General features: G+C 71.1%; 6 protein-coding genes across 6 annotated transcripts; 2 read left to right on the plus strand and 4 right to left on the minus strand.

The window, feature by feature from the left end:
• Nucleotides 1-711: 711 nt before the first annotated feature.
• AURANDRAFT_62386 (hypothetical protein) lies at nucleotides 712-1,552 on the minus strand (the record flags this gene model as incomplete). The annotated part of the gene is made up of 2 exons (XM_009036225.1): nucleotides 712-740; nucleotides 1,267-1,552. 2 exons carry the CDS (start codon nucleotides 1,550-1,552, stop codon nucleotides 712-714), a joined length of 315 nt encoding a protein of 104 aa, XP_009034473.1.
• A 1,750-nt stretch (nucleotides 1,553-3,302) lies between these two features.
• On the minus strand, nucleotides 3,303-3,995 carry AURANDRAFT_13690 (hypothetical protein; the record flags this gene model as incomplete). The annotated part of the gene is made up of 1 exon (XM_009036224.1): nucleotides 3,303-3,995. A coding segment is annotated over one exon (693 nt), but the record flags the coding sequence as incomplete, so codon positions are not given.
• A 1,324-nt stretch (nucleotides 3,996-5,319) lies between these two features.
• On the plus strand, nucleotides 5,320-6,780 carry AURANDRAFT_36612 (hypothetical protein; the record flags this gene model as incomplete). Its single annotated transcript, XM_009036185.1, has 1 exon — nucleotides 5,320-6,780. One exon carries the CDS (start codon nucleotides 5,395-5,397, stop codon nucleotides 6,718-6,720), a length of 1,326 nt encoding a protein of 441 aa, XP_009034433.1.
• A 21-nt stretch (nucleotides 6,781-6,801) lies between these two features.
• Nucleotides 6,802-8,418, minus strand: AURANDRAFT_22169 (hypothetical protein; the record flags this gene model as incomplete). Its single annotated transcript, XM_009036223.1, has 2 exons — nucleotides 6,802-7,339; nucleotides 7,472-8,418. 2 exons carry the CDS (start codon nucleotides 8,416-8,418, stop codon nucleotides 6,802-6,804), a joined length of 1,485 nt encoding a protein of 494 aa, XP_009034471.1.
• A 408-nt stretch (nucleotides 8,419-8,826) lies between these two features.
• On the plus strand, nucleotides 8,827-9,057 carry AURANDRAFT_8009 (hypothetical protein; the record flags this gene model as incomplete). The annotated part of the gene is made up of 1 exon (XM_009035922.1): nucleotides 8,827-9,057. A coding segment is annotated over one exon (231 nt), but the record flags the coding sequence as incomplete, so codon positions are not given.
• A 68-nt stretch (nucleotides 9,058-9,125) lies between these two features.
• Nucleotides 9,126-10,382, minus strand: AURANDRAFT_62389 (hypothetical protein; the record flags this gene model as incomplete). The annotated part of the gene is made up of 1 exon (XM_009036222.1): nucleotides 9,126-10,382. The coding sequence occupies one exon, from the start codon at nucleotides 10,380-10,382 to the stop codon at nucleotides 9,126-9,128; it is 1,257 nt and encodes a 418-aa protein (XP_009034470.1).
• Between the last annotated feature and the right edge of the window lie 5,153 nt (nucleotides 10,383-15,535).

A 15,535-nucleotide genomic window follows, 5' to 3' on the forward strand; every position in this document is an offset into this window, starting at 1 on the left:
GTCGAGGGCGACCGCGAACGCGCGCGCGGCCGGTCTCGCGGAATGAGCGACCTCAGACGAGGTCCGACCCCGCGCGGCCGCGGGAGCTCCGGACGCTGTCGACGTCGAAGAGGTGGACGAGCTCGCGCTCGCGCGTGAAGCGCGGCGCCGCGTCCGGCGGCGGCCGCGCGTCGACGAGCTCGAGGTCGTCCCGGGTGTCGCCGTCGCCGGCCCAGTCCGGCGCCCAGGCCTCGTCGAGGGGGCAGCGCCGGTAGCGCGCGCGCGCGGCGCGCGCGAGCCGGAAGAGCGCGGCCGCGGCGAAGACGCCGACGACGACGGCGATCACGAACGGCGCGCTCGACTCGGAGCCCCGCCGCCGATTCGAGCCGCCGGGCGCCGCCGAAGGCGAAGCGGTCGACTCGGAGCCCCGCCGCCGCGCGCCGCGGCCTTTTTTTTCTCGCGGGGTCGTCTTCGTCCGCGCCTTCGAGCCGGTGAAGACGTCGATGATCCCGGACCCCCGCTCGAGCGACCGCTCGGCGCGGCCGGCGTCGCGCGCGGCCTCGGCGAGGAAGCCCTTCTGGACGAAGGCGGAGCCGTAGACGCGGGCGGCCGGGTCGCGGTGTAACGCGCACAGGGCCGCCAGATGCGTGAAGCCGCCGCCGCCGAGGACGAGCACGTTCGCGCCGCACATGTAGGCGAGGTCGTCGTCGGGATGGTGGTCGCGGCGCTCGCTCACTGTATAATTCCGCCTCCGGAGGAACCTGTGTGGAAATCAACCATTGGTTTGGGACGTCCCCACCAACTTTGAAATTCTCTAGCTCGGTCAAATCGAAGTCGATTCGGCTGATTTTTGGACGAATCGATCGCTCTCATCGAGTTCTCGAAACACAGCCGAAGAGCTTGTGTCGAACCTTTCGAATACGCGCACATTAAAGTCGGGTTGAAGATTTGATTTGCACACAGGGTGGAACTCGGACGCGTCGCGGACGTACTCGAGGCTCCGATCGACGAAGCTCCGCGGAAGCTCATCATTGTGGTTCCTTTTCGCCGTCAGGCACTTGACGTGGGTCGTGGAGTACACGAAGGTCACGTGTTGAAGTTTATTCGAGAGCCGCGACAGGGCCGCCTTAAAGTAGTCCTTTTGGAAGAAGTACTGCGAATGGACGTCGACCTTTTTTTGCTTTTGATGGCTCTCCTTCTTGGCGCACGCCTGGTTATGAAACGGGCGCTCGCAGCCGGACGTGTCGCCGAGCCGGAGATGCCAGACGACGTCCGTTGGCGCCGGACGTTCGACGGCCCGCGCGGCCTCGTGCCGTCGGACCGCGGCGAGCAACGCGCTCAGGTCGCGGCCCCACCGCTTCGTCTTGACGTAGTCGCACGCGATCGATTCCGGCCAGAAGCACGCATATTTCTTATCGACGCGATCTTTGAAGGTGTCGGCGAGACGGTACGTCGCCACCGAGCTCGCATTGCAGGACCCACAGGGGCAAAAAGACCCGTTTTGTGTTCGTGCGCTCGCCGGGAGTAGGACGACGGCCGCAACCACCGCGACCAACATCGTTGGGTTTGCCATGGCTCGTTGAGCGACGCGATGGCGACCGCTGCAGTGTACTGCAGTGTCTCGCGCGGCAACCCTCGGCACTGGCGCCTGCGCCAGGACGCCGCCGTCCACTGGCGCCTCCCGCGCCTGTGAGACCCCTCTGAGCCTCCCGTCCCCCGCGGTTCCTCCCGGGCCCCCTACGTTCAGAGACCGTCAAGGCAACCCTCGGCAACGCTCGCCAGTGATCTGCCAGTGACTGCCGGAGTGCCAGTGGCAGATCAGTGGCAGTGCGGTCGAGCCTGGCCGGTCAATCATGGTCATTAGCTTTGCGCGCAATGTTCGCGACCGAATTCGCGCAAAGCCGCCCACACCGGATGCGCCAGGGCGCGTGCGGGAGCTCCCGGCGTGCGAACGAGAGAAATCGACGACGAGCAAAATAGATCCCCAAAAGCCTCACAAAAGTCGTGACGGATTCAACGATGCGGCGCGTCGTCGTCGTCCTCATCCTCCTCGTGTTCGACGCACGCGGTAACGAAGAGCCGCGCGACTCGCCGACGTGGGTCCTCTCCGGGCGACCCTGCGCCGCGCTCGCGGTCGCGAGATGCGGGCGGACCGGCGCCGACGGGCGGACCGGCGACGAGGCGTGTCCGGCCGCGTGCCGCTCCTGCGGGAAGCGGAAGAGCGGCTGCCGCGGCGTCGGGCCGACCGGGCGGCCCTGGTTCGCCGTCCTCCCCCGTGTGCAAATCAACCACTCCCGACCAAACTTCAAAACTCTCGAGCTTGGTCAAATCGAAGTCGTTTTGGCTGATTGCATTGGGTTGAAGCTTTGATGTCCACGCAGGTCTTCCCGCAGCACTCGGCGACGGGCACGGTCCGCGCGCTGCTCCGGAAGCAGCTCGGCGTGCGCACGTGCGACCACGCGCGCGGCCGGCGCCGCGACGTCCCGGGGCGCGATGTCCCGAGGGCCCGTCGCTCGTTTTGATCGCGCGCCGCGCCGCTCCGAGGGGCGCGGCCGCTCGTCCGGGGGACGGCCGCGCGCGCGAGTCGCGCCCCGCCAGGCGCACGCGGCGCCCGAGGGCGCGTGCCCCGGGGACGTCGGCTTCGTCCTCGCGGCGAACCCCTTCCGCCGCGTCGTGAGCTCCGCCGCGTACCACGGCGTCGTCGCACCGTGCGCCGCGGAGCCGTGCCGCGACGACGCGCGCGCGTTCCGCGCGTGGGTCCGGCGCCACTTCGGCGACGCGTCGGGCACGTCGGGCACCCTGGCGCGCGCGTCGGACCTCCTCGCGGGCCTCGGCGACGTCCGCGTCGTCCGCGTGAACGCGCTCGGCGCGGACCTCGGCGCCGTGCTCGGCGACCTCGGCTACGCGCGCCTGGCGCCGGCCAAGGTCCACTGCCTCTCGTCCTGCGAAACCGGCGCGACGAAGGAGCACTTCGTACCCGCGGCGGCGTGGAACGGCACGCGCGTGGACCGGTCGCCGCTCTACGACAACCGAACCCGGCGGTACGTCACGGCCTACTTCGCGGCGGACTTTGAGCGCTTCGGCTTCCCCTGGAAGCCGGCGCGCATGTACGACTAAGTTAGTTCCCCGTCGACCGCGGCGTCCGCGGCGTCGAAGGCGAAGAAGGCGGCGGCGGCGGCCGTCGTCGCCGCCGCGACGTCGCGCGCGTCGGCGCCGAGCGCGTCCGCGAGGGCCCGGGCGACGGCGGGGAGGACCGCGGGCTCGTTCTTGCCGCCGCGGAGGCCGAGTTGCTTGCCCAGGGCCGCGGGGACGTAGGCCTTGTCCGGGAGCATGAACGGCGCGTCCGTCTCGAGCAAGACGTCGCCTCGGGCGACGTCGAGGAGCCCCGCCGCCGCGAGCGCCGCGGCGGCGGACCGCGTGGCGCCGGACCGCTTCGCGATGCCCAGGAAGCCCGTGAAGCCCACGCGCGCGCCGAAGTTCCGGACGGCCCGGAGCTCCGCTTCGGACCCCGTGAAGCAGTGGACGCAGACGCGGCGCGGGTCGAGGCCCGACGCGCCCAGAATCGCGATGGCGTCGGCGTAGGCGCCCAGGGGCGCGCCGGGCGCGTCGACCTCGCGCACGTGGACCCAGAGGGGCTTGCCGAGGTCTCTGGCCAGCGCGCACTGCGCCGCGAAGACGTCCCGCTGCGTCTCGCGCGGCGAGAACATGCGGTCGTAGTCGAGGCCGCACTCGCCGAGGGCGACGCAGTGGGGCGACGCCGCGATGGCCCGGAGTTCCGCCGCCGTGGCGTCGTCCCAGGTCTTGGCGTCGTGCGGGTGCACGCCCGCGGTCGCGTAGAGGCCCTTTTCGCCGGCCGCGGACCGCCGTTCGCAGAACGCGACGCCCGACCGCGAGCCGGCCACGTCGCAGCCCGTGAGCACGACGCGGCCCACGCCCGCGAGCGCCGCGCGGTCGAGGAGCCGCGCGGTCTCGTCGAAGCCGTGGCGGCCCTGCAGGTTCGCGCCGCAGTCGACGAGCGCGCAGCCGACGCCGAAGCCGCGCAGCGCCGCGGCCTCCGCGGCGGGGTCCCGCTCCTTCTTTTGTTGCGGCGGCGGTGGCGGCGCCGCGGCCTTGGGCGCCGCGGCCTTGCGCGCCGCGGCGGCGGCGCGCAGCCGCGCGATCTCCTCCGGCGACGGCTTGCCCTTCTTCTGCGCGCCCGCCTTCGACGCGTCGAGGGCGCTCATGGCGCGCAGGGGCCGGCGCGGCGCGAAGGCCGCGCAGCGCAGGGCCCACGCCGCGATGACGACGCGGCGCGCCAGCACGGTTCGGCGGCGCGGCCGGGCGCTCTCTCTTTGTGGCGGAGCAGCTCCTGCCCGTCTTGACACTTGTGCGGCGGAGAGGGCGGGGGTCCGAGAGTCTTTGCCGCCGCGCGTCTCTGACGAGCAACGGCACCCGCGACCCCCGCGACGCCGGCGTCGCCGAGGCGCTTCGGTTGAAACACCCGGAGCGGAAGGCGCCGTTGCGCGGCTGCGACGTCGACCCCGCGAGCTTCGCGGCGGTGGCCGGGCTCGCACCGAGGTCGACCTCATCGGCAAGCTCAGCTCCGGCGTCTGCCCCGCCAGCGCTCGCGCGCGTCTGATCGGAGAGAGCGATGGGTTCGCCGACACACGTGGAGTGAAAGGTGTGCTCGCACGGCAGCACACAGGCCTAACCGTGCAAGAGCGGCTCCAAGCCTGAGCAGAAGGCCTAGCAGACGACGCAGGTGTCGGCGTCGCTTCTGGCATCTCAAGACGTTTCGGATTTTCATTCAGGGGAGGAATCAGCTTAGGATCCCCGTATGCTGCGGGAATGAAAAATGCTTGCATTGGAAATGGGACCCTACCAGAGTGAAGCCTCAGGCTGAGAAGGTGCCTGTATGGAGGGCCGGCGCCACCGGGATCCCGGCGGCGATCCGGCGCGATCCCGAGCGATCCCGCAGCGATCCCGAGCGATCCTGAGCGATCTCGAGCGACCTCGAGCGATCTGCGCGATCCCCGGGCGATCTGCGCGCGATCTCGAGCGACCTCGAGCGATATTGCGCGATCCCGAGCGATCCCGCGCGCTCAGACGCGATCCCGGCGATCCGGAGCGAGGCGGCGCCGGTCATGTATGGGGCCGGGCCGCGCGACTAAACTGCCTTTCGGACGTGCTCGGCGGGCGCCACGGCCCCTTGTGTGTTGTTGAGGGCACGTCGATCGTCGTCCCGCGGACGTCGAGATCACGACCTCGAGATCTCCCCCCGAGCTGGACGGCACCATGACGGCAAGTTGACTCAAGCACTGACTCCAGGTAGCGAAGCCGAGGCCTTGAGCCGCAACCTTCATTGCGCCTGCCGAGCGCCGCCACCGCCGCCGTCCCGACGCGCGACCGCGCACGTCCGTCGCGCAACTAACAACCATGGGCGTCAAGATCGTGGAGGCGTCGTCGGTGAACGCCGGCGACAGCGAGACGCTCGACACGAAGGTCATGGAATTCGCCGAGCAGTGCCTCGCCAAGGTCAAGGCCGAGGGCGCGCCGGCGGTCTACGCCTACGCGGGCCAGTTCGGCGAGCTGACGGAGGGCCAGTCGGCCGTCGTCGACAAGGCCGCCATGAAGGCGGCCTACGACGGTCTGGACGCCGACGACCGCGCGTGCCTCGAGGCGTGCGGCGCGCGCATCAAGGCCTTCGCGCTCGCGCAAAAAGCCTCCTTCGTCGACATGGAGACGCCCATCCCCGGCGGCGTCGCGGGCCACACCGTGAGCCCCGTGGAGGTCGCGGGCTGCTACGCGCCCGGGGGCCGCTACCCGCTGCCGAGCTCCGTGCTCATGACGGCCGTCACCGCGCGCGCCGCGGGCGTCAAGACGGTCGTCGTCGCGACGCCCAAGCCCCTGCCCGTGACGCTCGCCGCGGCCCACGTCGCCGGCGCGGACGTGCTCGTCGCCGTCGGCGGCGCCCACGCCATCGCGGCCATGGCGACGGGCGCGCTCGCCGAAGAAGGCGTGCCGCGCGCGGACGTGCTCTGCGGCCCCGGCAACGCGTGGGTCACGGCGGCCAAGGCCTGCGCGGCGACGTCGGCGCGCGTCGGCATCGACATGATCGCCGGGCCGTCGGAGGTGCTCGTCATCTGCGACGAGACCGCGGACGCCGCGACCGTCGCCGCGGACATGCTCGCGCAGGCGGAGCACGACGTCGTCGCGCGGCCCATCGTCGTCGCCTTCTCGTCCGACGGGTCGGGCAAGGCCGGCGCGCTGAAGATGGTCGCCAAGATCAACGCGGCCCTCGACGCGCAGCTCGAGAACCTCCCGACGAAGGCCGTCGCCGCGCCCGCGTGCGCTAGGGGCTTCGCGGTGGCGTGCGAGTCGGTCGACGAGGCGCTCCGCGTGTCCGACGCCGTCGCGCCGGAGCACCTCGAGGTCATCTGCGAAAACGAGCGGGCCGTCGCGGACCGGTGCAACCACTACGGCGGCCTCTTCGTCGGGAGCCGGTCCGCGGAGGTCATGGGCGACTACGGCATCGGCCCGAACCACACGCTCCCGACGTCCGGCACGGCCCGCTACACGGGCGGCCTCTGCGTCATGGACTTCCTCCGCATCCGCACCTGGATGCGCATCGACGACGGGCCCGCGTCCCAGTGCGCCGTCCGCGACGCCGTCCGCCTCGCGCGCATCGAGGGCCTCGAGGGCCACGCGCGCGCCGCCGAGGCGCGGCTGTTGCCGCCGCCGGCGAAGAAGCAGAAGGTCTGACGCGCGCGCGCCGTCCGCCCCCCTCCCGCGCCGCGAAGATCCTAAGCCAGCCCCCCCGCGCCCGCGTCCGCGCCGGCGCTCCTAGTCGAAGATCTTACCCGGGTTCATGATGCCGCGCGGGTCGAGCGCGGCCTTGACCGCGCGCATCGCGCCGACGGCCGCGGGCCCCCGCTCCTGGAGCACGTAGGCCTTCTTCCCGGCGCCGACGCCGTGCTCCCCCGTGCACGTGCCGCCGGCGTCGATGGCGCGCGCGACGAGCTTCGCGTTGACGCCGTGGAGCCGCGCGAGGTAGTCGGCGTCGTCGTCGTCGTTGTAGACGAGGATGCAGTGGAAGTTGCCGTCGCCCGCGTGGCCGAAGATGGGGCCGACGACGCCCGCCGCCGCGACGTCCGCCGCCGTCCGCTCGACGACGTCCGCGAGCGCGGACAGGGGCACGCACGCGTCCGTGACGACGGCCCTGCCGTCCTGCTTCAGCGCGAGCGACGCGTAGTACGTCGAGTGGCGCGCGGCCCAGAGCCGGTTCCGCTCGCCCTCGTCGGCGGACCACGCGAAGTCGGACCCGCCGCAGTCCTCGGCGACGGCCCGCGCGACGTCGGCCTGCTCCTCCACGTTCGCCGCGCTCATGCCTGCGCGGGAAAAAAACACCGGTTATTCCAAAAACTCTCGAGCCGAGTCGATTCGGCCGATGTTTGGACGAATCGATGGCTCTCGTCGCGTTCTCGAAGCACAGCGGAACACCTCGCGTCGAAACAGTCGAAGATGTGTGTCGCGCGCCGCGCTCATGCCGTGGAACTCGAGGAACAACGACGGCGCGAGCGGCTGCGGCGAAAAGCCGGCGACGCCCGCGTTGTAGGCGTTGAAGGCCGCGAGCGTCGTCGCGTCCAGCAGCTCGCAGCGCGCGACGGGCACGCCGTGGAGCCGCAGGCCCTCGACGGCCTCGACGGCGGCCGCGAGCGTTTCGAAGCGCACCGTCGCGGCGGAGACGTGCGACGGCGCCGGGTGCAGCGCGAGCGCGACCTCCGTGATGACGCCGAGCGTGCCCTCGGACCCGATGAAGAGCCGCGTGAGGTCGTAGCCCGCCGACGACTTGCGCGCGCGGCCGCCCGTCTCCAGGACCGTCCCGTCCGCGAGGACGACGGTCAAGCCGAGGACGGCGTCGCGCATCGTGCCGTAGCGCACGGCCGTCGTGCCCGACGCGCCGCAGGCCGCCATGCCGCCGACGGTCGCGTCCGCGCCCGGGTCGACCATGAACTCGAGGCCCGTGTGGCGCAGCGCCGCGTTGACGGCTTTGCGCGTCGCTCCGGCCTCCGCGCGGCAGTCCATGTCGCCGGCGTTTTCCTCGAGCATGGCCGTCATCTTCGCGCCGACGTCGATGGACAGGCCGCCCCGCGGCGCCTGCACGTGGCCCTCGAGGCTCGTGCCCACCCCAAAGGGCACGACGGGCGTCCGCCGCTCGTGGCAGAGTCTCAGCAGCGCGGACACCTCGGCCGTCGACGCCGGGAACGCGACGACGTCGGGCGGCACGCACGCGTGGTGCGACTCGTCCTTGCCGTGGCGCGCCAGGATGCTCGCGTTCGTCGACGTGTCGCAGACGGCCTCCAGGGACGCGAGGAGCCGATCGTCGACGGCGGCGGCCGACGACAGGGCGCGGCGCGGCGGCGGGCCGGCGACCGCGCAGCGGCGGAGGGCGGCGCGCATCGCAGAGCGATTTATGCGCTGTTCGCTGCGACGCCGCGCACAGGTGAATTATGCGCTGTTCTTTGCGACGCGCAAGCACAGCGCGGTGACCGCGGACGACGTCGAGCACCTCAGCCCGAGAGCTCGAGAGCGTCAACATCTCGTCAACGTCGGCGTCAAAAAGCGAGCGCTCTCCGGCTCCATCGCCTCCGCCGCCGACACCGACCGCCTCTCCGCCGCGCACGCCGACCGCCGCGCGGACCGATAAACTCGCCCGCGCCCGGTACCATGGCCGACTTCGCGCCCGAGGACGACGGCGGCCTCGACGACGACGGCGGCCTCGAGCCCATGGACGAGGACGGAGGCGACGAGATCGAGCTCCTCGAGGCGCCCGACGACGGCGTCGACGGCGGCCCCGCGGAGAACGCGGAGCGCGTCACGACGCGGTACATGACGAAGTACGAGAAGGCGCGCGTGCTGGGCACGCGCGCGCTGCAGATCTCCATGAACGCGCCGGTCATGGTCGACGTCGCGGGCGAGACGGACCCCCTCAAGATCGCCAACAAGGAGCTCCGCGAGCGCAAGATCCCGCTCATCATCCGACGGTACCTGCCCGACGGCTCCTACGAGGACTGGCCCATCCGGGACCTCATCATCGACTGACGCGCGCCTAAGACTCGAGTACCCGCCGGCCCGGTACGAGGACCACCGGGGACCTCACCGCGCGCCTAGGAGCCGCGGCGCCGGGCGGGGCGGAGGTGCACGGGGAGCACGACGCGCGGCTTCTTCGGGGTCCCGGGCGCGATGCCGGAGCAGGACGGGGGCTTGCGCCCGGCGGGCTCGTCGGCGTAGCTCTGGCGCGGGCCCTCGCGTGGGTCGCGCGGCGCCGCCGGCGCGTCCGGCGTCTCCGGCGCGTCGTCCGCCGCGTCCGCATCCGGCGTGAGGTCCGCGTTCCGCCGGACGGACGGGAGCGGGAGGACCGCGCCGTCGCGCGCGATGTAGGCGTTGTGAACCTCATCATAGACGAGCGCGTCGCCGGGCGCCGCGAGCGGCGGCGGCTCGCGCCCCCGCGCCGCGACCTGCCGCGCCGCGAGCGCCTTCAGCCGCGGCATCTCGAGGTCGACGTCTTTCATCGCCGCGTGGCGCCGCTGCTTCTCGCCCGCGGGCCGCTTCGCGCGGACGCGGAAGTAGACGATGAGGCGGCCCGGCGCGTCGGCGGCGACCTCGCGGACGCTGTGGAGCACCTGGTGGTGCACGATAAACGCGGCGCCGGGCCGCGCGCGGACGTGCGCGAGCGGCGGCTCGGCGCCGAGGTAGTGCGCGGCCGTCGACTCGGCCGTCGCCACGCTCTTGTCGCGGTCGTGGCCGTAGAAGCGGACGACGCCGCCGCCGCCGAAGCCCCGGCAGCGCGCGCACGCGCCGTGGTCGCGGAACGCCGCGGCGAAGGCCCGGTGGCTGCCCGGCGCCACGAGGAGCGCGCCCGCGTCGTCGCGCGCGTGCATGGCGCCGTCGAGGACGACGCCGACGATAACCGTGCAGTTGTGGTGCGGCGCGCCGTCGCGCTGGGCCCCGTGGGGCGTGTCGATGTGGGGCTTGCCCCAGAAGCCGTCGCCGGGCTGGCGCCGCGCGAGCTGGCACTGGTTCGGCTCCATGCGGTTGTTGCGCGTGTCGCCGGGCTCGACGAAGCCCTCGAGGCCGCCGCCGCCGGACACGAGCGCCCGCAGGAGCGGCTTGATGGGGTCCAGGAGCGCGAAGACGCGCCGCTTGTCCGGGTCCGCGTCGTTGAAGCTCGCGAACTCCTTCGTCCGCCGCAGCGCGAGCGCCGACGCGAGCGCGCGGGCCCGCGCGCCCTCGCCGAGGGCGTAGTTGTCCAGGAAGGCGAAGCCGTCGCGCTCGAAGGCCCGCGCGTCGAAGCCGATGGCGTCGGCGGCCGCCGCGAGCGCGTCGAGCGCGTCGCCGTCGCGCCGGCGCTTCCGCGATGCCATTCTGGGGTGCTCTTGCTGGCGGCGGCGCGGCGCTCTGTGAGACAGCTGTGGCTCTCCTGAGCGCGAGACCAGTCCACTGGAGTGGAGAGGAGGTTAATGTCGACCGCAACCTCGGAGCAGTGCACTTCGCGATGTGCATGAAAAATGCAAATGCAATGGCCCTCGGGCTGCCCCGCTGCTGCCAGAGCTAGGTGCATCCAGTAGCGACATTGACACCACCATCCACCGATGAGAATGCTTCAGCGCGCGCTCGCGTACATCATGCTGGCCGGCGCCGACGCCGCCATCATTGGGGAGCCGTCGCCGGCGCCGTCGTCGAGCGCCGCGCCGTCGCCGCGACCGCCGGAGCCGACGCCGCTGCCGTCCGCGGGCCCGTCGGCGACGGCCGCGCCGACGGCGCCGCCGACGGCCTGCGCGGACGAACCGGCGTGGCGCAAGGCGGGCGCGCCCTCGAAGGACTGCGCCTGGGTCGCGGCCTACGCGTTCACCCGCTGCTACGTCGTCGGCGACGACGACCGCAAGGCGACCGAGGGCTGCCAAGTGTCGTGCGGCACCTGCACGGCGCCGCCGACGCGCGCGCCGACCGCCTATATCGCGGCGGAATCCTACAGCTACTCGTACGGCGACCGCGATTTCGTCGTCGTCGACGACGGCGGCGAGGACGACCGCGACGCGCGCGACGACGACGGCGGCGAGGACGACCGCGACGCGCGCGACGACGGCGGCGGCGAGGACGACCGCGACGCGCGCGACGACCGCGGCTCCGTCGCGGAGGAGGACGACGACTCCGGCGGCGGCGAGGCTTCTCCCGTCGGGTGCACGTCCTGGTACGACGGCTGCAACACCTGCACCGTGACGTCGGGCGCGCTCGCGTGCACGAGGAGGTTCTGCGACGACTACGGCGACGCGCGTTGCCTCGCCTACGGGGCCGCGGACGACGACGACGGCCGCGGCGCGCTCGTCGTCGACGGCCGCGACGCCGCCTACGACGACGACGGCCACGACGGCCACGATGACGGTGGCGACGGAGCCGTCGACGACGGCGGCGACGCCGCGCGCGACGATGGCGACGACGGCCGCGCGCGCGGGCCCGCGCCGACGCCGGGACCCGTCGAGGCGGCCGCGAGCGCCGCCGCCGCCTCCGACGACGACGACGGCGGCGGCGCGGACGCCGCGTCGATCGGGCTCGCCGCCGGGCTCGCGGTCGCGGGCGTCGCCGTCGGCGCGGCTCTAGGCGCGGCGCTGCTCTACGCGCACCGGCGATTCCGGCGGAACAAAGCCGAGGCGCACCAGTTCGCGCGCGCGTCGCCGACGAAGCCGAAGCCGGAGCCGGGGTCGGACCCGGAGTTCACCTCCATCTTCGCTGCGCTCGGCGCCGACGCCGTGGCGAGCTCCTGAGCCCCCTCCCCCGGGTCGCCTGGGCCACGAGCCGACGACCCCCCCCTCCCCCCGTCCCGGAACCCGCCGGCGCCGGGCGAGGGACCCCCTACCCCCGTCGAACCCCTTCAAGCCCCCCTCCCGGGCGGCTAAGAACGAAACCCAGAGCGGCGGCAGGAGTAAAGTCGCGCTCGGCGACGGGTAAGTGGAGAGGTAACCTCCGTTCAACTACGCGACTCAGGTTGCCGGCCCGGGTCGAGCGAATCGGCTCCGCGCGCGCCCGGCGCGTCTCGACGAGTAGCGCGCCGCGGCGTCGCTCAGCTTCTCGACGAGCAGCGCCGCGCGCACAGCTTCTCCACGAGCAGCGCGCCGCGCGCGCGCATATATTCTCCACAAGCGGCGCGCGACGGTCGCCGCTCTCTGCTATCTCCCGCTCCCTATGTCAACTTTGCCTTCGACCGTGCTACGCTCGCCCGATGTTCTGCGCGAAATCTTGCACTTCGTCCGCAACGGCGCTGACTTCCTGCGGTGCGAGCTCGTGTGCGTCGCGTGGCGCGGGGTCGTCGACGACGCGCTCTGGCAGCCGCGGCCCATCGGCTACGGCGACAATGTTCTACAGGAAACTTCTGTCGCGGGCAGGCGCGGCTGCCTCGAAGCAGTCGCCATCCGTGCGATTAGGCACCTCCAAAGAGGCCTTCCTGAGCCCGAAGGGGATTTCAAGAGCGTCCTCGGCCCCGTGAAAATGCGACGAATCGTCGAGTTCCTCTATGGTCGCTGCGGCTACAGCAACGTCGATCCGCGACCGCGCTTCACCGACGGCGCCGTTGCGGCCCTATGCGACGTTGTGGAACAATGGATGGGTGGAATTATGGAGGGCTGCTTACTTTGCATGATGCACCGCTCGCATACCGGCCACGGAGACGACGATCTTTCCCCTCCTTTGTTGTCGGAGACTGGAAGCACTGTGGGCGCAAGAGACTTTTTCTTTTATCTCCAGACGCTACAACATGCATCAGGCGCTCAAGCTGCTACTTTTTTATCGATTGAAAATTGGCTAGATGAGGTGCTTCCCTTCTCGAGTCAGTACGGATCCCGATATGATCGAACTGTGGAAAAGATGAAGCAAGAACCTTTTCGCAAATCGCTTCTCGGCGAGCTTGTCAACGACTGTTCGAATTCTGAGCTCGCGTGCATCGTGCGGCGCATCGCGCGGCGAGCAAGCGTCGTCGGTATCACCGGAGCTGCGATGGAATTGGCCTCGTGCTATTGCTTTGGCGCCATCGGAGCACTTCTCAAAATTATCTATCTTTTGCATCCTGAATTCTCTCACTCAGAACTGCCGCCGACCGACGATGATGACTACTCGAGTGCAGATGAAACGTTGGACGATGAGGATCCTACGCCTCGCTTTCTTGAAGAACCTTGGGCGCATGCACATTCTGTGCGAACAGTTGACTACCCTCCCAAATCAGCCGCGCCATTCACGGTCACCTCCGCCACCGTCGCCTATGCCGCGGAGTCTCTCAGAATTGTCGACCGCTACTATCCAACTCGATTTGACGACGAGGACTCAGATAGCAGCTCGGACGAAGATTCGGGCAGCACCTCGGGCTCTTCTGCCCCGACGTCATACCAGGCTTATATCGCTAATCATGCGTAAATTGCCGGCGATTCATAATAAGTAACTACTAGTGATATAGAGTGTGATCTATAGCTGGACATCTGCACCTTCGACGGGAGTGATGAAGGAAACCATTGACTGCAACTGTGCACTTGCACGAGCTGCCACGAAAAATGCAATTGGAATGGCTCTCGGGCTGCCCCGCTGCGGCCAGAGCTCGGTGCATCCGGTAACGACAACTGACGCCAACAACCACCGCCGTCGCCTACGATACGAATGCTTCCGCGCGCGCTCGCAGCCATCGCGCTGGCTGGAGCTGACGCGGCCATCACCTGGGAGGAGGCCAAGTGCGTGCTCCGCGGGCAGAAGGTCACCTTCTTCGGCGACAGCCTGACGCGCTACTGCTTCTTCGGCCTGAACAACTTCCTCGCGACGGGCGAGCTCCGGGCCGACGAGTTCAGCAGCAAGCAGTCCATGGGCGCGGGCCCGGGCAGCGGCGACTACGACGGCATCGAAAGCTGGAACGCCGAGGGCATCCTCACGGACCAGGCGACGCAGCGGCAGCACGCCTGGAAGACGTTCAGCGACGGCGACTTCGACACGCGGCCCATCGAGACGGAGTTCTACTTCATCCAGCACGTCTGGTGGGACGACGCCGACGACACGCCACAGGAGGCGGACACGCCCATCGGGAGCAAGGGCCACACGCTCGCGGACCAGGTCGCCGGCGACGCGACGCTCGCGGACGTCGCCGCGACGCTCGAGGCGGACGTCGTCGTCTACAACATGGGCTGGTGGCAGCTGCTGAAGAGCTACTCCGCCTACGAGTGCGGCAAGGGCTTCGACGCGGAATGCGAGGCGTGGTACGCGACCCGGCGTCGGCGATCGAGGGACATCGCGAGCGCCGCGCGCGAACGCGCGCGTCCGCAGGTACGACGCGACGCTCGCGAGGGTCGTCGACGAGCTCCTCGACGTCGACGGCCGCCTCGGCATCTACCGGACGACGTCGTGCTGCGGCAAGGAGATCGACGGCGACATCGGCGCCTGGGTGGCGCCCATCGAGGCGCAGAACCGCGTCGCCGCGGCCCTCATGGCGCGCCGCGGCGTGCCCGTCGTCGACGTCTACCCCCTGTACGGCCTCGACGCCCTCGACGCGCACACCTTCGACGACAAGCACGCGAACGTGGCCACGTGCCACGCGTGGAACGAGCTCATCCTGCGGGAGATCGACGCGCGGCGGAACACGTCGTGCGTGTCCGGCGTCTTCACGGCCCCGGGGGACTACGCGCCGTCCGCGTCTCCGACGCGCGCCTACGCGCCGTCCGCCGCGCCCGCGGGGCCCTCGGCCGCGCCGTCGGCGTTCTACGCGCCGAGCGCGCCGCCGACGCCCGGGGCCGCGTCGCCGCCGCCGTCGCCGCGGCCGCCGTCGCCGCGGCCGTCGTCGCCGCCGCCGCCGTCCGCGCTCCCGTCGCCGCCGCCGTCGCCCGCGCCGTCGTCGCGCTACGCGGCGTCGCGGCCGTCGACGACGAGCGCCCCGCGGCCGTCGTCGTCGCCCGCGGCCCCGTAGGCGAGGCACCGCGCGTCGCCGTAGTCGTCGCAGAACTTCTTCGTACACGCGAGCGCGCCCGCGTCCGACGTCACGGCGCAGGTGTTGCAGCCGTCGTACCAGGACGTGCACCCGGCGGGGATCGCCTCGCCGCCGCCGGAGTCGTCGTCCGTCTTCGCGACGGAGCCGTCGTCGTCGCGCGCGTCGCGGTCGTCCTCGCCGCCGCCGTCGACGACGACGAAATCGCGGTCGCCGTACGAGTAGCTGTAGGACGCCGCCGCGTCCGCGTAGGCGAGGCAGCGCGCCTCTTCGTACGTTTCGCAGAACATCTCGGTGCAGGAGCGGCCGGAGCCGTCGCACGTGTTGCACCCGTCGAAGTAGGACGCGCAGCCCTGGGGAATCGCGACGACCGGCGCGCGCGTCGGCGGCGGCGAGCAGGTGCCGCACGCGACTCGGCAGCCCGCGGTCGCCTTGCGGTCGTCGTCGCCGACGACGTAGCAGCGGGTGAACGCGTAGGCCGCGACCCACGCGCAGTCCTTCGAGGGCGCGCCCTTCTTGCGCCACGCCGGTTCGTCCGCGCAGGCCGTCGGCGGCGCCGTCGGGGCGGCT

Source organism: Aureococcus anophagefferens (assembly GCF_000186865.1).
Source record: "Aureococcus anophagefferens unplaced genomic scaffold AURANscaffold_4, whole genome shotgun sequence".
NCBI lineage: Eukaryota > Pelagophyceae > Pelagomonadales > Pelagomonadaceae > Aureococcus > Aureococcus anophagefferens.